Raw genomic sequence first — 23,404 nt, 5'->3', positions numbered from 1 at the left:
AGGCCCACAGTAGTCCTTGTAGAGATGGCCAGCAGCCATCTGTTGCGACTGTGCGGGTGCACAATCACAATCGAACAGTCTTGCGGATAATATAGCAAGTCCATGAACCACCGCTTGTGCAATCAGAAACTTTTTTTTGAAATGTCCTTAAAACCAGCAATGCTGTTAACCAGTCCCTTCCAGAATGGGATTTTTACTCTGCAACGGAGTGTGCGCTGATATGAAACTTCCTGGCAGATTAAAACTGTGTGCCCGACTGAGACTCGAACTCGGGACCTTTGCCTTTCGCGGGCAAGTGCTCTACCAACTGAGCTAGCCAAGCACGACTCACGTCCGGTACTCACAGCTTTACTTCTGCCAGTACCTCGTCTCCTACCTTCCAAACTTTACAGAAGCTCTCCTTCGAATCTTGCAGAAGTAACACTCCTGGAATAAAGGATATTGCGGGGACATGGCTTGGATCTGCCAGGAAGTTTCATATCAGCACACACTCCGCTGTAGAGCGAAAATTTCGTCTGGAAACTTCCCCCAGGCTGTGGCTAAGCCGCACGTGCGAGCACTAACAGTCCCCTCCCCCTCTTTTTTTGAGAATTAACAATGTATTTACCTTAATAATGTTCAAAAGTCATCATATATACAGTGTGTTACAAAAAGGTACGGCCAAACTTTCAGGAAACATTTCTCACACACAAAGAAAGAAAATATGTTATGTGGACATGTGGCGGGAAACGCTTAATTTCCATGTTAGAGCTCATTTTATTACTTCTCTTCAAATCACATTAATCATCGACTGGAAATACACAACAACAGAACGTACCAGCGTGACGTCAAACACTTTGTTACAGGAAATGTTCAAAATGTCCTCCGGTAGCGATGATACATGCATCCACCCTCCGTCGCATGGAATCCCTGATGCGCTGATGCAGCCCTGGAGAATGGCGTACAGCCGTCCCTAATACGAGCACGAAGAGTCTCTACATTTGGTACTGGGGTTGCGTAGAGAAGAGCTTTCAAATGCCCCCATAAATGAAAGTCAAGAGCGTTGAGGTCAGGAGAGCTTGGAGGCCATGGAATTGGTCCGCCACTACCAATCCATCGGTCACCGAATCTAATGTTGAGAAGCGTACGAACACTTCGACTGAAATGTGCAGGAGTTCCATCGTGCACGAACCACATGTTGTGTCGTACTTGTAAAGGCATATGTTCTAGCAGCACAGGTCGGGTATCCCGTGTGAAATCACGATAACGTGCTCCATTGAGCGTAGGTGGAAGAACATGGAGCCCAATCAAGACATCACTAACAATGCCTGCCCAAACGTTCACAGAAAATCTGTGTTGATAACGTGATTGCGCAATTCCGTGCGGATTCTCGTCAGTCCACACATGTTGATTGTGAAAATTTACAATTTGATCACGTTGGAATGAAGCCTCATCCGTAAAGAGAACATTTGCACTGAAATGAGGATTGACACATTGTTGGATGAACCATTCGCAGAAGCTGCTGATAGTGCCTGCACACGCTGTACATGGTACGTAAACAACTGGTTCTCCCGTATTACTCTCCATGCAGTGACGTGGTCAACGTTACCTTGTACAGCAGCTACTTCTCTGACATTAGGGTTATCGTCAACTGCACGAAGAATTGCCTCATCCATTGCAGGTGTCCTCGTCGTTCTAGGTCTTCCCCAGTCGCGAGTCATAGGCTGGAATGTTCCGTGCTCCCTAAGACGCCGATCAATTGCTTCGAACGTCTTCCTGTCGGGACACCTTCGTTCTGGAAATCTGTCTCGATACAAACGCACGGCTATTGCCCCGTGCTAATCCATACGTCAAATGGGCATCTACCAACTCCGCATATGTAAACATTGCACTGACTGCAAAACCACATTCGTGATGAACACTAACCTGATGTACTGATGTGCTTGATGCTAGTACTGTAGAGCAATGAGTCGCATGTCAACACAAGCACCGAAGTCAACATTACTTTCCTTCAATTGGGCCAACTGGCGGTGAATCGAGGAAGTACAGTACATACTGACGAAACTAAAATGAGCTCTAACATGGAAATTAAGCGTTTCCCGTCACATGTCCACATAACATATTTTCTTTCTTTGTGTGTGAGGAATGTTTCCTGAAAGTTTGACCGTACCTTTTTGTAACACCCTGTATATATCTATCAATTCATGACATTCATCTTTACAAATTTGCTTTTTCTGGTGGACACACGTCCAGATCGTCTACTAATAGCAGCCTCTCGAAACTCCGCCATCTCTCTCCCCACATCCACCACTGCTGGCGGCTCACCTCCAACTGCACAACTCTACGCGCTGTTCACATCCAAGTGCCCAACACTACACAAGCGATTATTCCATCAATAAGTCCAACCAGCCACAGAATGCATATAGCACAGTCAGTGAGTTTCATACAGAGTGCCACGTGGCGCTACCAACATAAAAACCTAAACAGCCTACTTACAAAATGTGCGAAAAGTGCTAAATCACACTCATCGCAACTATCTTCAAGAAATTTTATTATTTCGTCCAATAGACGTAAAAATCTTTGCAAAAACTTGCTTCGACTCAACCACCTCACGTCAGTATGCAAATCCAAATCTGGTTCCTCCTCGTCTAATTGCTGCTTAACGAGCCGCCTTTGGTGAGATTTTCTTTTATGGAATTTAGTCTTGAAAAAAGTACACATTACATTTTTTGTGCTAAGTCTCTTCCTAGCCAGTACATGATGAACTGTGCAGTGGTAACTAATGAAGTCTGCAAAGTCTTCGTCTTTGTGACAAAGAGCAACAAAAACATTATGAATACCTGTCATTGCAGGAGCCCCGTCACTGACACAAGTTTGTACAAAGGTAGCTTAATCTTGCTGATACATGCTCTGAATTCAAGGTCACCCTTCCCCCATGAACGATGGACCTTGCCGTTGGTGGGAGGCTTACGTGCCTCAGCGATACAGGTAGCCGTACCGTAGGTGCAACCACAACAGAGGGGTATCTGTTGAGAGGCCAGACAGACGTGTGGTTCCTGAAGAGGGGCAGCAGCCTTTTCAGTAGTTGCAGGGGCAACAGTCTGGATGATTGACTGATCTGGCCTTGTAACAATAACCAAAACGGCCTTGCTGTGCTGCTACTGCGAACGGCTGAAAGCAAGGGGAAACTACGGCTGTAATTTTTCCCGAGGGCATGCAGCTTTACTGTATGGTTAAATGATGATGGCGTCGTCTTGGGTAAAATATTCCGGAGGTAAAATAGTCCCCCATTCGGATCTCCGGGCGGGAACTACTCAAGAGGATGTCGTTATCAGGAGAAAGAAAACTGGCGTTCTACGGATCGGAGCGTGGAATGTCAGATCCCTTAAGCGGGCAGGTAGGTTAGAAAATTTAAAAAGGGAAGTGGTTAGGTTAAAGTTAGATATAGTGGGAATTAGTGAAGTTCGGTGGCAGGAGGAACAAGATCTCTGGTCAGGTGACTACAGGGTTATAAACACAAAATCAAATAGGTGTAATGCAGGAGTAGGTTTAATAATGAATAGGAAAATAGGAATGCGGGTAAGCTACTACAAACAGCATAGTGAACGCATTATTGTGGCCAAGATAGGTACGAAGCCCACACCTACTACAGTAGTACAAGTTTATGTACCAACTAGCTCTGCAGATGACGAAGAAATTGAAAAAATGTATGATCAAATAAAAGAATTATTCAGATAGTGAATGGAGATGAAAATGTAATACTCATGGGTGACTGGAATTCGGTAGTAGGAAAAGGGAGAGAAGGAAACGTAGTAGGTGAATATGGACTGGGGCAAAGAAATGAAAGAGGAAGCCGCCTGGTAGAATTTTGCACAGAGCACAACTTAATCATAGGTAACACTTGGTTCAAGAATCATAAAAGAAGGCTGTATACATGGAAGAAGCCTGGAGATACTAAAAAGGTATCAGATAGATTATATAATAGTAAGAGAGATTTAGGAACCAGATTTTAAATTGTAAGACATTTCCAGGGGCAGATGTGGACTCTGACCACAATCTATTGGTTATGGCCTGTAGATTAAAACTGAAGAAACTGCAAAAAGGTGGGAATTTAAGGAGATGGGACATGGATAAAATAAAAGAACCAGAGCTCGTACAGAGTTTCAGGGATAGCATAAGGGAACAATTGACAGGAATGGGGGAAAGAAATACAGTAGAAGAAGAATGGGTAGCTTTGAGGGATGACGTAGTGAAAGCAGCAGAGGATCAAGTAGGTAAAAAGACGAGGGCTAGTAGAAATCCTTGGGTAACAGAAGAAATATTGAATTTAATTGATGAAAGGAGAAAATATAAAAATGCAGTAAATGAAGCAGGCAAAAAGGGATACAGACGTCTCAAAAATGAGATCGACAGTAATTGCAAAATGGCTAAGCAGGGATGGCTAGAGGACAAATGTAAGGATGTAGAGGCTTATCTCACCAGGGGTAAGATAGATACTGCCTACAGGAAAATTAAAGAGACCTTTGGAGATAAGAGAACAACTTGTATGAACATCAAGAGCTCAGATGGAAACACAGTTCTAAGCAAAGAAGGAAAAGCAGTAAGGTGGAAGGAGTATATAGAGGGTTTATACAAGGGCGATGTACTTGAGGACAATATTATGGAAATGGAAGAGGATGTAGATGAAGACGAAATGGGAGATACGATACTGCGTGTAGAGTTTGACAGAGCACTGAAATACCTGAGTACAAACAAGGCCCCCGGAGTAGACAACATTCCATTGGAGCTACTGACTGCCTTGGGAGAGCCAGTCCTGACAAAACTCTACCATCTGGTGAGCAAGATGTATGAGACAGGCGAAATACCCTCAGACTTCAAGAAGAATATAATAATTCCAATCCCAAAGAAAGCAGGTGTTGACAGAAGTGAAAATTACCGAACTATCAGTTTAATAAGTCACAGCTGCAAAATACTAACGCGAATTCTTTACAGACGAATGGAAAAACTAGTAGAAGCCGACTTCGGGGAAGATCAGTTTGGATTCCGTAGAAATGTTGGAACACGTGAGGCAATACTGACCCCACGACTTATCTTAGAAGCTAGATTAAGGAAGGGCAAACCTACGTTTCTAGCGTTTGTAGACTTAGAGAAAGCTTTTGACAATGTTGACTGGAATACTCTCTTTCAAATTCGGAAGGTGGCAGGGTTAAAATATAGGGAGCGAAAGGCTATTTACAGTTTGTACAGAAACAAGATGGCAGTTATGGCAGTTATAAGAGTCGAGGGACATTAAAGGGAAGCAGTGGTTGGGAAGGGAGTGAGACAGGGTTTTAGTCTCTCCCCGATGTTACTCAATCCGTATGTTGAGCAAGCAGTAAAGGAAGCAAAAGAAACATTTGGAGTAGGTATTAAAATCGATGGAGAAGAAATAAAAACTTTGAGGTTCGCCGATGACATCGTAAATCTGTCAGAGACGGCAAAGGACTTGGAAGAGCAGTTGAACGGAATGGATAGTGTCTTGAAAGGAGGATATAAGATGAACATCAACAAAAGCAAAACGAGGATAATGGAATGTAGTCGAATTAAGGCGGGTGATGCTGAGGGAATTAGATTAGGAAATGAGACACTTAAAGTAGTAAAGGTGTTTTGCTATTTGAGGAGCAAAATAACTGATGATGGTCGAAGTAGAGAGGATATAAAATGTACACTGGCAATGGCAAGGAAAGCGTTTCTGAAGAAGAGAAATTTGTTAACATCGAGTATAGATTTAAGTGTCAGGAAGTCTTTTCTGAAAGTATTTGTATGGAGATTAGCCATGTATGGAAGTGAAACATGGAGGATTAATAGTTTGGACAAGAAGAGAATAGATGCTTTAGAAACGATGTGCTACAGAAGAATGCTGAAGATTAGATGGGTAGATCAGATAACTAATGAGGAAGTATTGAATATGATTGGGGAGAAGAGAAGTCTGTGGCACCACTTGACCAGAAGAAGGGACCGGTTGGTAGGACATGTTCTGAGGCGCTAAGGGATCACCAATTTAGTATTGGAGGGCAGCGTAGAGGGTAAAAATCATACAGGGAGACCAAGAGATGACTACACTAAGCAGATTCAGAAGAAGCTTGCACAGGATAGAGTAGCATGGAGAGCTGCATCAAACCAGTCTCAGGACTGAAGACCACAACAATCAAGGTCACAAGTTTTTCCTTTTAAGAAAATCATACTTAGGGTTTGCGTCAACAGGCTGCAGTTCCTCCTAGACTCTACGGCCTACCCAGGATCCATAAGAATGGGATACCTCTCCGTCCCATTGGAAGTAACGTAAGGGCACCTACTTATTTTGTTGCCAAATACCTGACATCACTATTGAGACTTCTCGTAGGCAACTGCGAACATCACATTCGAAACTTCGCAGATTTCATAGGTCGCGTGAAAATTGTTAGATTGGAATAATCGAATCTCGTAGTAAGTTTCTATGTTGTCTCTTGATTTACAAAGGTACCTTTGCAGGACTCTTTCGAGCTCATTAGCAACAAGTTTGAGGAGGACATAGTAAAATTATTTAACCACGTGTTTACTTCAAAATACTTCTTTTTTCATGACCAATATTTTGAACAAGTGGACGGTGTCGCCTTGAGAAGCCCTCTGTCTCCTGTGGTGGCCAATTATTTTATGGAGGACTTTGAAGAAAAAGCACTTTAGTCAGCCACTCTCAAACTCTTTTGTTTTCTGCGGTACATGGATGATACATTTGTGGTGTGGTCACATGGACTCGATACCCTATCTACGTTTCTCCAGCATCTGAATTCGCTCCATCCAAATATAAACGCCACAATGGAAGAGGAAAAAAATGGTACTTCACCTTTCCTTGATGTTTTGGTAAGAAAGGAAAGCAAATGGAACCTTGGGACACAGCGTCTACCGCAAGCCAACGCATACAGATCTATATCTGCAGACCACAAGCTGCCATCATCCTGCACAATGCGGCAGTGAAGTACGTACGTTAGTTCACAGAGCACATTGTGGTATCTGGTCCTGAGAACCTGTCGAGTGAAATAAAACATTTGAAGACAGTTTTTCGAGAAAACCGTTATTCTGAGAGACAGATTCGTAAAGCATTCAGGCCCAGGCGAGTTCAATCTATGAAGCAGAATGAAGATACGAAGACACCAACCATGTTGGCCTTTTTGCCGTATTTTGCTGCCATGTCGTAAAGAATTGGAAGAGTCCTGGGAAGATATGGGATTAAGTGTGTTTTTCAACCATCAGCAAAACTGAGAGACCTCTTGGTTCGGTGAAGGATGACCTCGGCCTGAGGAAATGTGGTGTGTACAAGATTCCTTTTCAATGTGGGGCAGCGTACATAGGCCGGACACGCCGCACAGCGCGAGGACGCACGTAGCAGCGACGTACGTCAGCGTCGTACACGACTTCGTCAGCCGGAAAGTGGGCACCTGCGGGATACCGCCCGAGTACAGGACATCGGGTGATTCACGAAAAGTTTTATACCCGGCATCATCTCTTTGGGATTGCGTCATTAAGGAAGCCATACATAATCTTATCAACAAGGTACTGGTTTTCAACTGAGCACAGCCTGAAACCCTGCATTGGCTTCTGTTAAATCAGGACGCGAAAATCAAGATTCTTCGCTAACAGGCCCGTCATAACACTGGCCTACTACGGCCGTTGGTGAGTAACGTTTGGCCGCTCTGTTGGCAAACGCAGCGTGCAGCGCATTCGCAGGACAGCCGTTCCGTGATTTTCGGCAGAGGGAGTTTGAATATGGCACCATCTGACTGTAAATCATTGCGCATGTCCGATTTCCGCGCCTGCGTGTTCTGGAAACGGGGCGTCTACGTGCGCATACCGTCAGTTGAACCTAGCCGCCAGCAAGGTTAAACCTTGTGAGCCGAGCGGTTCTAGGCGCTTCAGTCCGGAACCGCGCTGCTGCTACGGTCGCAGGTTCGACTCATGCTTCGGGCATGGATGTGTGTGATGTCCTTAGGTTAGTTAGCTTTAAGTAGTTCTAAGTTCTAGGGGACTGATGATCTCCGATGTTAAGTCCCATAGTGCTCAGAGCCATTTGAACCATTTAGTTACCGCTATTTTTATTGATTTCTGATTTAGTGAAATGCTTGAGTGAAGAAAACTGGTAAAACAATAAACTATCATCTACTGACAATCCTCTACGTTGTATAAATGTTAATGTCCTTGTAACATTGCGCCACTCAGATTCTGCATCCAGTATTTAAAAATGGAAAACTCATTGAAATTTGTTGACCAGTTTTCTAAGTAACCTCTACACGTTTCATAAAACTGATCTATATCAACATGAAATTTTTGAAATTCACTAGTTAATCCAACCTCGTTGTTCTGCAAGAGAGATGTCAGTTTGAGTGGAATAAAACTTTCTTCTTTACGACTTTCTACGATTCTGCTAGTATTTTCCAAAATCACAGCGTCTTCTATAACACTGCTGTCTGCTTTCTCAAGTTTAAGTATTTGTCTCTGAAATACGCTCAACTGACTATGCAGGAAGCACAGATTTGCTTCTGTTAACGGGTTCTGGAAGAAGGTTGTCACAAATTTAGGTGCCTTTTTTTCTAAGAGGAAGAATGATTTAAGAGCATCACACAACTTCAGTTACACTCTCTACAGCAACAGAGATAACCAACTTGTTTTTGTATGTGACAACAGTGCATGATACTCTACGTCCACAAAGTCACAAAACTCCTTTAGACGCTCCGTTCTGTGTATATGGATAAGTAATTGAAAAGATTAATTATAAAGGTTTCAATGTCACCACTCATCACGCCATCGGCTGTCTTGGCAGCACTGAGCAGGGCAGCCAACTTTTCAGTCTAGCGAATGCATTGTTTGTACCTGCTCGTCGCATTCCTCCAAAATTAGCGTCAGCATTGTCACCGCAAAACGCAATACACTTACTCTTATCAGTTTTATTTTCCTCTAATGCGGTAACGCAGTACGTACTTACTGTAGAGGTTGTTTGACTTAGCAGTAAAACTAATTTAAGCAATTTCACTCGAAAGCCATTCTGAGGTGTAAAACATTGTAAAATTAATGGAAATAGTTTTTCAGCCTTGTGATTACTCGCATCTTTAGCTGTCGAATAATAGGGGACCAGTGAAAGGTCGTCGCATACGAGTATTTGTTTGACGGTGTTTGGCGCCAAAACTGCTTTCAGAAGTGCTGTTGTTTTGGTTCTGCCCAACGCCACACTCTTCGCTGTGACAGATTTGTTAAAAAGATTGCAGCTTAGCCTAGAAGAAGAGTCTACACATTTCCAGGACGTATGGTGTTTAACTGTATGATAACGCATTGTGAATTCCGCTTCTGCTACTTATTGGCTCTGTTTTGACGACTTTAAAATAAAAAGCTTATCCGGGATGTTTTGCAACGTGCTGTTCAGAAGAGATCTCCATCCCTCCGTACTCTTGCGGGTTTATGGACAGTCCTTTAGGATACATGGTGTCAATTCCCTCCAGCACTACCTCAGACATTAGTCGAGTTCACGCCACGTCGTGTTGTGACACTTCTGCGTGCTCGCGGGACACATACACGGCAGCAGGCAGGTGTACCGCTTTCCTTAGCTCTTCAGTGTAGTTTACTATCATCTGTTTATAGTGTTGTGTCAAAATAAACGCAACTTTGCAAAATTTTCATTTGTCGCTTTAATTTAGGTCAGTGTAGCAGTATGTGAGTTTTGCGATCCACTGTTCCTAGCACTGACGGAATCACACCGAGTGAGCGTAGGCGGCACATTATCGGATTGCGTGCTCGAATACAGTGAGAATAACCTATTATAACTGAGTCATGGTAAATTGTTGTCGGTAGTCCAGTTCTATAAACGATTTGACTATAGCAGGAAGGTGAGCTGCAGCGGTGTTGGCGATCAACAACAAGCCAATATTGCTGACATAGTGCTCTCAAAGCATGTAATTGTACATATAATAGATCATTAAATTCATATATATATGCAACACAATGACGAGGAAGTCAGCATCTCGTGCAACACGTCGCAGAAACCACCAGCAACACCCTAGTCTGTGTTCATAGTCCGCCACAGCATATAGGTCTTGGACGGGGTGGAAACAAACCTGACAAAGTAACCGATGAGCGACCACCGTGTCGTGTCCAACCGCTTGCCGTATGTGCTTCCTTGGAGAGTTCGAGAACAGCCTCTTCAAATGCAGCATCCCGTCGTGTTCGAGGTCTTTCAGCGTCACCACGATATCGCGCCAACGAGCCTGTTTCGCCAAGTCGCCGGTGAATTGCTGTAAACGTTTGCAGGTGTGGGTGGCGTCTTGCTGGGCACCGTTCCTCATACAACCGTCGGGCTTCATGCGCAATTGGTAAACAGTTCATTTTAACACGGATAATGTATCACGAAGCAAATACCGTCCGCACTGGACGAATGTTACTTGATACCACGTACTTACACGTTTGTGATTATTACAGCACCATCTATCAGATAGCGAAAAAAGTGGCCCAACTAAAACATTCATATTTCTTTACACACTACACGAATATGCAATTAAAAATGGGGTTTCCTATTTAAAAAACGTAGCTGATATCCGTTTGACCTATAGCAGCACCATCTAGCGAGCCAACCATAGCGCCATCTGGTTTCCCCCTTCAAGCTAGGCAAGTTTCGTTCTTTGTAGTTTTATCGTTTGACGTTTGTTTCGTGAGATATTTTGCCCGGTCACAATCAATGGACCACCATGTATATGTATTGGGTGAAGGAAAATTCGAGCACTCGGGCTTCGCAGGCCTCACATGTAAACGATGAAAAACTGTCTCTCACAAAATTTCGTTCGGCGAGTACATCCGGCAGAAAAAGGACATTAAACAGTGGAAATCTTGCAGCACTGTAGCCACATGTATGGTAACTCCCTTGTCAGCACGTATTAATCGTGCTGTACAGTAGGTGCTGCGGATAAATTTTTGGGTTAGCATGCAGGAGGTTGATGTTTCGATCCTGGGTCGAGGCATATGTTTTTTATTTGGTAAATGTAGTCCAGGTGGTACGGCATCTGGCATCTTAATCGTCAACAGAGATTGTAGCGGGTCCTCTACAAAGTATTTGCATTTACACAGAACAATCGTACAGATGGAAGACTGGTCAGCTTTGAAAGAAGCCCTTTCAATGGAAGACTGGTCGGCTTTGATAGAAGCCCTTTCCACGTCGTGGGCTTGAATTTATTCGTACCACCTCATGTACTAAACGCGAAATTTTTTTCTTTGTACCCTCCTCCAATGGTCCCATAGATTCGTACGAAATATTATTCTTGCCTCTCGCAGGTCCATTATATTTCGTTAAGGTCTTACGTTACCAGTAGGACTAGAACGTGCTTTGCGAATAATGTCCAATTTCAGCAACTATTTGGACGTGTTATAACCATGGTCCCACCAATTATACACTTCAACACTGAGTCTGGTAACTGCTTGCTGTTTAGTACGTATCTCAATGCATTGTTATTGTTATTATTATTGTATGGATAGGGTAGTGAAAACATAATGTCTATTACCGTCAAGGAAACAGTGTAATTCGAAACCGAACATCTCACATTTAGCACTGCCGGAATGAATGATGCAGAACAATATGCGCTTTGGGTGGGACAGCATACAAGACTAGGCGCGGTCCACCAGACAGGGACTAGCTGTGGACGGAGTAACGCGTGACAGGCTCCAATGTACATGCACACATGTATCGAGTTCTCTCGTCGTAAACCTCTGAGCCAGTGTGGCAGGTGTATGGCACGCACAAACAATGAACATGTGCATGTGCCTCCGGCCCTTGGTGCATCTCATAACCCGCTTGGTGTTGCCACTGGTCAATATGCCGGTAGATATTCGCCTCGACGTCATCCAGATAATAGTGTGTTTCGGACGTCAGGTTCTCCCCTTCTACCATCGCGTGACAGTGGTCGTCCACTGACTGGCCATACTCAGGTACTGAGGCCTTCTGGAGGTCACCAAGAACCTCATCGAAGCGCACGTAGCGGTAGCGAGGCAGCTTCGTGTCTCGCGACGCGCCGTTGTCAACGTGCTGCACGAGCATGGCTGCGCCCTATCCTTATGCTTTCACTCAACACGCGCATCCTACAGATCGTCATCAGCGGACGCAATTCTTTGAATGGTTCCAACAACAGGAAGCCAATGATGAATTCGTGAACACCGTAATATGGTCAGGTGAAGCAGCATTCACTCGTGAGGGTGTCTTCAGCATGCACAATGCCCACAGTTTGTGTGAGGTTAACCCACACATCACTCGCGACCGTAGGTATCAAGATCGCTTTGCTATCAATGTCTGGCCCGGAATATTGGGCGGCAGGTGTTTTGGCCCCTGCATGTTTCCTGACCGGTTGGCTGCACGAAGGTATCATGCATTCCTCTCAAGCTATCTACCTGATGCGCTGGAAGATGTTCCACTGCATGTTCGGCAGAGGAAATGGTTCCAACATACTCTGGAATTAATGTGCCACAGTATTTGGACAGAACATTTCCAGGGAAATGGCTCGGATGTGGAGGTCCAGTTGTGTGGCCACAGCGCTCACCTGATCTGAATCCCCTGGACTTCTTCCTGCGGGGACACCTCAAGGAACACACGTGCTCTACTCCGTCGAGGAATGTGAAATAATTGGTAGCGCGTGTTCATGCCGCTCTTGTTACTGTGGACGCAGCTTTCCTGCGAAGGGTCCATAGAGGTATGATCCGGCGGGTTGTGCAATGTTTGAACTTGCAGGGAGGTCACTTGGGGCATCTGTTGTTTGAGGACAACGTATTCTGTTGTGAAGGTCATGTAGTCATTGTCATTGGTTGCTAATGTGCGACTTCTCAGAGCTATTATTACATGTAGTATGAATGACAAGTACGAGGGTTGGAACTTTAATACTGGCAACTATTTATTTACAGCTCGTACAAAATACATATGTGTTCCAAAGGTTTACTGATTTTCAAAGTAGTCACCAGCATTGTGTATAACCTGTTCCCAGCGTTGTGGAAGTCGTAGGATACTCTTAGCGGTGCCAGTTGTGTTGACAGTTCGAGCGGCGCGGTCTATTGCCCGACGAATTTGTAGCAGTTCTGAAGCGAATGCCGTGAAGTGTTTCCTTCAGTTTAGAAATCGAGTTGAATTTACGAGGGTTTAAGCCAGGGGAGTGCAGTAGTGTGTTAATTCTTAAGCGATCAAACAGCGTAGGTCATCGGTCCCTGGACTTACACACTCCTTAAACTAAATTATGCTAAGAACAACACACACACCCATGCCCGAGGGAGAACTCGAACGCCGGCCGTTGTGGCTGATCAGTTCTAGGCGCTACAGTCTGGAACCGCGCGACCGCTACGGTCGCAGGTTCGAGTCCTGCCTCGGGCATGGATGTGTGTGATGTGCTTAGGTTAGTTAGGTTTAAGTAGTTCTAAGTTCTAGGGGATTGATAACCTCAGCTGTTGAGTCCCATAGTGCTCAGACCCATTTGAGAACTCGAACCTCCGGCGGGAGGGGCCGCGCAAGTGAGTTCCGAAGTGTTTAAGTGCTGATATTAAAATACAATAAATTGCTTTTAGAAGATTATTATTCAGCTTGTTAAGGTTTTATTCAGTCGACCGGTACTTGTGAAACGACATTTATCGACTCTAAATTGGTGTATGTTGGAAGTTCCACGAACTATGATCATTGGTCTTCCATGAAAGCTTTTTGAGCTGGTTCTGTGTACAGTATTTGTAAAATTACTAGACGAACCATTTATTTGAAAGAAAAACAACTAGACTAGATTGCGATTTTTAACTACTTTCGGTGGTAGTTCATTATATATCGATTTTTTATCCGTTCTGTGGAATAAATAAAATATAAAATAGAGTACTTGCTCTGTAGAGCAAAATTATTAAATTAACTTTGTCCGAACCGGCCTCGGAAGGCCCAACGCCAGCGACCGAACGCCGTGTCATCCTCAGCCGAGAGGCGTTACTGGATGCGGACATGGGACATGCCGCTCTCCCATCATTTATCGGTTTTCGCGACCGGAGCCGCTACTTCTCATTCAAGTAGCTCGTCAGTTGCCCTCACAAGGGCTGAGTCCACCCCGCTTGCCAACAGCCCTCAGCAGCCGCAGACGGTCGGTCACCCCTCCGGGTGCTAACCAAGCCCGACAGCGCTTAAATTCGATGGTCTCACGGGGACCGGTGTCGTCACAGCGACAAGGCCGTTGGCTCAGAGAAAAATTATCGCCTGCTGCGCGTTTGTCAACGTCGAAAGTGGCTCTGAGCACTGTGGGACTCAACACCTGACGTCATCAGTCCCCTACAACTTACAACTACTTAAACCTAACTAACCTAAGGACATCACACACATCCAGGCAGAGAAAATCCCTGACCCCGTCGGGAATCGAACCCGGGAACCAGGGCGTGGGAAGCGAGAACGCTACCGCACGACCACGAGATGCGGGCGTGTACGTCCTTTTTGGGAAGTCAGTGAAACAGTTTTCCAAGCATTATTATTTTGTAGTTTTTATTGTTTTCTAGCTGTCATATATTTCTGATGAACTAGCATGAGCTACAAGAGCAAGTGGCTAAATGAAACAGACTCATTTGCAAGAATGGCAAAGAGTGACTGAAGTACATTTTGAAAAAGCTAAGCAAGGAGAAGCAATCAACCGTAGTGTAGGAAGTAACTCCAACGTGAACAAAATCTCTTTCGAATGTGGGCGTTTGTAAACTGCAGATAATGCTCGAGGAAGAGTATCGTGTGCATTTCATGCATAAACGCCTTCCAAGTGCGGCAGCCGCGGAACTCGTATTTCAAGTGAGTTTCGTACGTGAGTACCTTCAAACGCGGGAGCCTAAAGACGAAGTCATCGGCCTATCAAATTGTCTGAAGGCTTAATAAATTCAAATACTGAATAAAATGTGCGCCGATTTATCTCGGAGATGATTCTAGATCACCAATTGAGGTATTCGATGTTGAAGCTTGTTGCATATGTGAGAAATATTTACAGCCACAGCGGCAGTACTAGTTTTGAACTGGTAACTTAGCTTCTTGAGTACAATCACATTTATTAGAAATGAGAACTCATTGTAGCACGTTCTCGATGCTCGAAAGATAAAGTTGCTACTCATGCATGTTGCAATTAATTTTAAGTAATGACGTCTGTACCAGCAGAGGCTGATTCCCCAGTTCTTGAACAATGACGGTTAGGGAGAGTTGTACCTTTTCTCAAACTTATCAGAGTTCAGAATAGTATCAGCCATGACTGTTGCAAAGGAGAAACGGATTTTTTTCGTAAGATGTAAGGGAGGCGAGCGCCAAACAAGTATGAATTACTCTTGCAGTAACTCTTACTTCTTTAGCCTGGACGACTTTAGTAAATTACTTCCGTAGTGATACACTGTTTTACTGACTGTTGGAGAACTCCCGTTTCTATTTACTTCTTTAGTTTTAACTAAAGTACTAACGCCTTTTTACTAAAGAAGTAAGCGATTTCATCATACTGCAAGCACGTGCGTTCCGTTTCCTCTTGGAAGATTCTGATTGTCGGCAGACAATATTGCCTCACCCTTTGACAACAATATCGTGTTTGCGTAATTAGTGGTAGAAAGGATTATCAGAATTCAGAGAAGCTGCATGCTAGTGTATTAATGATAACGTCGGTGTATTATCCAAAAGATACGTGCTATTAATTGAAGAATCTATTGTTCAGTCCTTAACCCCGCCTCCCCCCTATGTTTAAGCGGGACCATACAACTTTTTTTAATAGCTTGGGATACGATCTAACAGCAGCATTGAAGTAGTCAAGGACAATTTAACTATAAAGAAACGAACGCTAAAAAAACATACCACAAAGTGAAATAGAGCGGTTTGCTGAAATAACGTAAAAGTACATGGCTACCGTTAAGTCTAAAATGAACGATCACAATTTGCTAAAAAGGAAAAAAACGATTCATGGGAAAAAATAAACGTTGAATACAATGTAGAAGCTCTTCCATAAAGGTCACAAGAGGAGCTTAAAGTAACTAGGAAGGATATGAAAGCGAAGCAAAGAAAATGAAACCTAAGTGTTATCGAGACTGCTGCGGTCGCAGGTTCGAATCCTGCCTCGGGCATGGGTGTGTGTGATGTCCTTAGGTTAGTTAGGTTTAAGTAATTCTAAGTTCTAGGGGACTGATGACCACTGTAGTTAAGTCCCATAGTGGTCAGAGCCATCGAGAACAATTCCAAACTGGCAGTGGAGTAGCTGAAAAATGTTCAAATGTGTGTGTGGATTCTTAAGGGACCAAACTGCTGAGGTACTCGGTCCCTAGACTTAAACACTACTTAAACTAACGTATGCTAACAACAACACACACTCCATGCCTGAGGGAGGACTCGAAAGCCCGGCGAGAGGGGCCGAGCAACCCGTAACATGGCGCCTCAAACCGCGCGGCTACGCCTCATGGCGGAGTAACTGGGACGAAGATAGATGATGTAAGCCAAATGTTTCTTGACATGATCCTACAATTTTTCGAGAGGATAACTGGAGTTAACGTCGTGTGTCCAGAATGGCAGCATCCCAACCTGCTAGAACATAAACTTACTACATAAAAAGGGAAGTTTCACGATCTGAGGAACTACGCCCCGTTAGATTACTTTCTGTTATATATAAGGTGTTCACTACAGTCGTGATAAGTCGCATTAAAATGGTAGTGGAGACTGCACAGCCAATAGAACATGCTGGATTCCGCAGTGGTTTCAGTGCAATTGACCGTATAAACACACCCTGTGAGGTAATTAGTCGAGCTAATGAGTATGAAATGCCACTGTGGATTGCCTTCATTGACTTCGGAAAAGCCTTTGATTCTGTCAGCCACACTGCAGTCACACAAGCACTGGCCGAGCAAGGAGTGGAAACAAAATATATAAACATATTGTGCAACGTTTATGACACGTCTGTAGCACCTATAAACATAGGAAAAAACAAATGCGATTTCCCATTGGAAAAGGAGTAAAGCAGGGCGATCCTATATCCCCGAAGTTATTTATAGCAGTTCTCGAGATGGCTGTGACCAAAATTATTTGGAACAACAGAGGAATAAGGATAAATTGTAAAAGACTCACCAACCTGAGATTTGCTGACGATGTAGTGGTTCTAGCTAACAGTAAGATGGAAATGCAGTCCTCTATAAAAGACTTGTCAGGAAATTGGACTTAAAATAAATCACTCCAAAACTGAGATTGTGCGTAATAGGTGAGTGGCTGCACGGCAGGTAACACTGAACGGCAACATCTTAAACAATGTTACAGAATACGTTTATCTGGGGCAACTAATTGACACAAAAGGGGAAATTAAACTGAGTTGGAGGGCTTACGGAAGGAATGCAACAGTTTTCAAAACTAACATACCAGTCTACTTAAAGAAGACAATTTTTGATCAGTATGCCCTACCGGTTCTAACGTACGGGTGCGGAACTTGGACTTTAAATGAATTTCTCAAAAGGAAACTTAGAACCGCTCAGAGAGCTATGGAAGGAAGGAAACTAGGCAAAAACTTATTCCTAGGTAGTAGTAAAACGAATTCTTTGCAGACGAAGGGAAAAACTGGTAGAAGTCGACGTCGAGGAAGATCAGTTTGGATTCTGTAGAAATGATGAAACACGTGAGGCAATATTGACTCTACGACTTATCTTAGAAGATAGGTTAAGGAAAGGCAAACCTATGTTTATAGCATATAAGGCATAGAGAAAGCTTTTCACAATGTTGACTGGAATACTCTCTTTCAAATTCTAAAGATGGCAGGAGTAAAATACAGGGAGCGAAAGGCTATTTACAATTTGTACAGAAACCAGATGGCAGTTAGAAGAGTTGAGGGGCACGAAAGGGAAGCAGTGGTTGAGAAGGAAGAGAGAAAAGGTTGTAGCCTATCCCCGACGTTATTCAATCTGTATATTGAGTAAGAAAAAAAATTTGTGGTAGGAATTAAAAGCCAGGGAGAAAAAAAAATCTTTGAGGTTTGCCGATGACATTGTAATTCTGTCAGTGACAGCGAAGGACCTGGAAGAGCAGTTGAACGGAATGGACATTGTTTTGAGAGGAGGATATAAGATGAACATCAGCAAAAGCAAAACGAGGAAAATGGAGTGTGTCGAATTAAATCAGGTGATGGTGAGGGTATTAGATTAAGAAATGAAATGCTTAAAGTAGTAAATGAGTTTTGATATTTGGAGAGCAAAATAACTGATGGCGGTCGAAGTAGAGAGGATGTAAAATGTAGACTGGCGATGCCAAGGAAAGAGTTTCTGAAGAAGAAAAATTTGTTAACATCGAGTATAGATTTAAGTGTCAGGAAATCTTTACTAGAAGTATTTGTATGGAGTGTAGCCATATATGGAAGTGAAACATGGACGATAAATAGTTTAGACAAGTAGAGAATAGAAGCTTTCGATATGTGGTGATACAGAAGAATGCTGAAGAGTGGATGGGTAGATCACATTACTAATGAGGAAGTATTGAATAGATGTGAGGAGAAGAGGAATTTGCAGCACAACTTCGCTAGAAGAAGGGATCGGTTTGCTAGGACATAATCTGAGGCATCAAGGGATCACCAATTTAGTATTGGAGGGAAGCGTGGAGGGCAAAAATCGTAGAAGGAGACCGAGCGATGAATACAATAAGCAGATTCAGAAGGATGTAGGTTGCAGTAGGTACTGGGAGATGAAGCAGCTTGCACAGGATAGCATAGCATGGAGAGCTGCATCAAACCAGTCTCATGACTGAAAATCACAGCCACAAGACTCCAGTGTCAGGTACGTGCTGTGTTAAAAATTTGTTTTCATTTTAGATGATAATTATCCGTTATTTAGTCTTACATGTGTGAAAGTTGTCAATGGATTTTAAACATTTTGTTGAGACTATATTTTTTATTTAAATTATATATAAACTTTTTGCCTCTCTTTTTGCTTGCGTTCACTGTCACATATATTGTATACATCTGTCCCTCCCCTCTCTCGGTCAGTGTCCCCTCCCCCTCTTTCTCTCTGCTCAGGCGTGCCCGTCTGCTTGCATACCAGCTTGAATGCATTCCTATAGTACCTGTCCAACGCGCCAGTCCTGTAGAGTTGCTGAGATGTGAGGCGTTACGAAACTTCTTCACTCGCACCGCCACCACTTCCGAGCAAACCGACGAGGAAATGAGTTAATATTGCTTTGTCGTGCAGTTCTCAGCCATGTTTAAAATCTCTAGTCTGTAGCTCTTTGCAAAGTTTCTTTAAGATCGACTGAAAAATTCGTAACGAAACTACAGACAGAGAAGAAAGCGACCCATATGACTAAAGTCGATCTGCAGTAGGGTTTCGGAACAAATACTGTGTTCGAACATCATAAATTACCTCGGAGAACACTATTTATTGACACATAGTCAGCACAGATTTAGAAAATATCGTTTTTGTGAAACAGAACTAGGTTTTTATACTGATGAAGTAATGAGTGCTGCAGCTGAGGATGACAAATTGATTCCATATTTTTAGATTTACAAAAAGGCTTTCGACAGAGTTCCTCAGAAGCGTCTCCTAACCACACTGTGTGCCTATGAAATATCGCCTCAGTTGTGCGACTGGATTCGTGAGTTGCTGTAAGGAAGGTCACAGTTCGTAGTAATAGACGGAAAGTCATAGAGTAAAACAGAAGTAATATCCGGCGTTCCCCAAGGAAGTGTTATAGGAGCTCTATTGTTCCTGATCTATATTAAAGACATAGGATACGATCTGAGTAGCCGTCTTAGTTTGTTTGCAGATAATGCCGTCATTTACCATCTTGTAAAGTTATCAGATGATCAAAACGACTAGCAAAATGATGTAGATAAGATATCCGTATGGTGCGAAAAGTGGCAATTGACCCTGAATAAAGGAATGTGCGAAGTTATTCAGATGAGTACTAAAAGAAATCAGCTAAATTTCGGTTACGCAATAAGTCACAGAAATGTGAGGGCTGAAATTTCAACTAAATACTTAGGGATTACAATTACAAATAACGTAAATTGGAACGATCACATAGATAATGTTGTGGGTAGAACAAAGCAAAGACTGCAGTTCAGTGGCAGAACACTTAGAAGGTGCAACAGATCTACTAAAGAGACTGCTTACACCACGCTTGTCCGCCCTATTCTGGAGTATTGCTGTGCGGTGCGGGATCCGCATCAGGTGGGACTGACGGATGACATCGAAAAAGTTCAAAGAAGGGCAGCTCGTTTTGTATTATCGCGAAATAGGGGAGGTAGTGTCTGAGACACGATACGTGAATTGGAGTGGCAATCATTAAAACAAAGGCGTCTTTCATTGCGACGGGATTTTGTTATAAAATTTGAATCACGAGTTTTCTCCCCCGATTGCGAAAACATTCTGTTGGCACCCAACTGCATAGGGAGAAATGATCATCACGATAAAATAAGAGAAATCAGGGCTCGCACAGAAAAATTTGAGTGCACGGTTTTCCCGCGTGCCGTTGGAGAGTGGAACGGTAGAGAGGAAGCTTGAAGGTGGTTCATTGAACCCTCTGCCAGGCACTTTATTGTGAATAGCAGAGTACTCACGTAGATTTAGATGCAGAGTAAACACTCGTTAAAATGACGACGAGGAATGAAAACCACCTGTTTTCTGGATGACGGATGAAAATGAAAGGCCGGCTGCTGTTGCCCAGCGGTTTTAGGCGCTTCAGTCCGGAACCTCGCGACTGCTACGGTCTCAGGTTCGCATCCTGCCTGGGACACGGAAGTGTGTGACGTCCTTAGGGGATTGATGATCTCCGATGTTAATTCCCATAGTGCTCAGAGCTACATGAAGCATTTGAAAATGAAAGGGTAGCCTACTTATGAGGCAGTGCTAACTGAAGATGTCCATGTGAAGGAAGTGCGCGCCGCACGGCCTGATGAAACCTCCTGCCTGCTGACGGCCGGTGTGTTCGCAGAGATGAGCCAGCAGACGTCGCCGGCCGAGCTGCCCGTCGTGGGGGACCCGTTCTCCGACGTGGCGCTCGAGCTGGTGTTCCCTCGGCTGGAGCCCGTCTTCATCCTGAACGGCAAGAGGCTGCAGCTGCTGCGGCCGCTCGACAGGGACCGCGACAACCTGTCGCACATCGTCTTCCAGGTGGGTCCGGCGGCCGCCCGCCGTGCACTGCCAGCCGCCCAGTGTGGTCGCGACACTTGCGGGTTGCCCGCGTAGCCGCCTGCACGCCAGCCAAATTAATGTTTATTAGTGTTTCGCATAACTTTTGACCGACTTAAAAACCTTAAATGCTGTTATAATCTACTTACAACTCAGGGTTGGACAAAAATGTGGAAACACAACATACACAAAACATCACCGTGCCTAATACGGTGTAGCAACCCTGTTGCCATTCAAAACAGCTCCCAGTCGTCTCGAAATGCATAGACATGGGTCGTGTATGTTCTTCAGGAGAGTAGTACACCATTCTTCCTGTGAAACGGTGACAACTGAGAGACAGTGACAGAGGTGGATAGTGGTGAGGCACGCTTCCCTCCAAAGTAGGCGACAGAAGCACAGTATCGCTGGGACCTGGCCACTGTGGTGTCCGGGGCACCCGTGGGAACTGGTCTTCGTGGCCTGGACGGTCAGATCTGTGTAACACGGCCGCTGTTGTCTCGGAACACAGCTTCGCCATTGGGGAACAAACGTTGTACCGTGGGACGAACCCTGCAATCTACACCTCCCTCATTTGTTCATTCTCACTGCCTTCGTGTCCGCCCCCGCTAGCTCAGTGGTCAGCGCGACACAATGTCAATCCCAAGGGTGCGGGTTCGATTCCCGGCTGGGTCAGACATTTTCTCTGCTCAGGGAGTCGCTGTTGTGTTGTCCTAATCGTCATCATTTCATCGACGCGCAAGTCGCCGAAGTGGCGTCAAATCGAAAGACTTGCACCTGGCGAACGGGCTACCCGACGGGAGCCATACTCACACGACATTTACATTTTACTGACTTCATAATAGACTCTTTTAACAAGCTTCTAGAGGAGTAACATTTACAATAAACTTTTTTACTTATCTTCCTTTCTTGCTCTTGGCCCCAGTTCTTCACGTCAAGTGGTTGATTCTTGAAGCTGAAATTTTTGGTATCATAGGTTCTTATGGTTCCAATTGACGTAATAACATCTGAAGAACTGCCTGAATAGTTAATTTTATTCTCTCACATTTTTCTATATCACGCTCTTACAATTTCCACTTCAAAACCGAAAACTACATTGTCATTGCCAGAAATAAAAATGCGGGCGGTCACATCACATAAATGCTCATTACTAATCCATTCTCCGGTACTAACAATATTTCGATTATAAATTTGTTTTGAAATGAATGTTCACCAATTTATATCATTATTTTATAAATGAATCCAGACGTAAACGTAATAATTATCGTCACATTGCGCAATTATTAATAGGAACTTTAAGTGTGCCAGATATTTCGTAATTTCGAATATTTCTAAAAAAAAAGTAATTTTAACTTTACTTATCGATTGTCACAACGAAATTAAAGTAATTTCTTTTTATACATTTTAGCGTGAAATATGGTACAGCGCGCACAAAATCATTTGCAATTCCTTTACAAAAACAGTTGAGATAATATTAACCTGTTTAAAAATTATATATATATTATTTGGTATCGCCTACTTCAGTTCAGGAAAAGCTATGCTAGAGCAGGGTGATCGATCAACCAAAATGCCGACACAATCCCTGGCAGTAATGCGACACTCCAGAGTACCCGTGTAAGAGCACAATATGGCTGCCCAGTCATCACAGGAGACCGATCCGTCAGCTGAGTGGTCAGCGCTCTCTGACTGCCGTGCAGAGGACACGGGTGCGATTCCCGGCGGGGCGGAGATTTTCTGCACTCGGGGGACTGCCTTTTGCGTTGTCCTCGCCATCATTTCATCACCATCAACACACAAGTCGTGCAGCGTGGTGTCGACTGAAGAGACTTAGCAACTCTGCGGCCAAGCTTTTTGGCTATCAGTGGCATACTATCATTTCATTTTTTCACCATTGAACCTTCACCGTGCTCTACTCTTGGGACGTAGACTCGTCCAGAAGTTGGAAACAGTGTGGAACAAGACTCATTCGACGAAATGACTTTCTTCCATTGCTCCACAGTCCAGGTTTTGTGGCTCCGACTCGACGTTTTACTGTTAGCCGTATTTACATCACTGCTGTCTACCTGCTTAGCTGAGTGGTCACGTGCTTGCCTACCGTGCAGCGTGCCCGGGTTCGATTCCGGCCGTGCTGGAGCTTTTCCCCGCTCGTGGATTGGGTGTTGTGTTGTGCTTATCATCATTTCATCCTCGTCGCCAGCACGCGAGTTGCCCAATGTGGCGCCGTCTCAAACAAGATACCATACGGCAGCCTAACTTCCCCGGATGGGGCATCCCGGCC

General features: G+C 44.1%; 1 protein-coding gene across 1 annotated transcript in view; it reads left to right on the top strand.

The window, feature by feature from the left end:
- Positions 1 to 23,404, top strand: part of LOC126279125 (cadherin-99C) — a 637,420-nt gene that overhangs the window by 363,244 nt on the left and 250,772 nt on the right. The window contains exon 4 of the mRNA XM_049979608.1: positions 20,933 to 21,111. Within this exon, the coding sequence (XP_049835565.1) occupies positions 20,933 to 21,111 (179 nt within the window). The remainder of the gene's footprint in view (positions 1 to 20,932; positions 21,112 to 23,404) is intronic.

This window comes from Schistocerca gregaria, chromosome 6 (genome assembly GCF_023897955.1).
Source record: "Schistocerca gregaria isolate iqSchGreg1 chromosome 6, iqSchGreg1.2, whole genome shotgun sequence".
In the NCBI taxonomy this organism is placed as follows: domain Eukaryota; kingdom Metazoa; phylum Arthropoda; class Insecta; order Orthoptera; family Acrididae; genus Schistocerca; species Schistocerca gregaria.
Note: the sequence above shows the minus strand (reverse complement) of the source record. Positions and strands in the feature narration are given on the sequence as shown.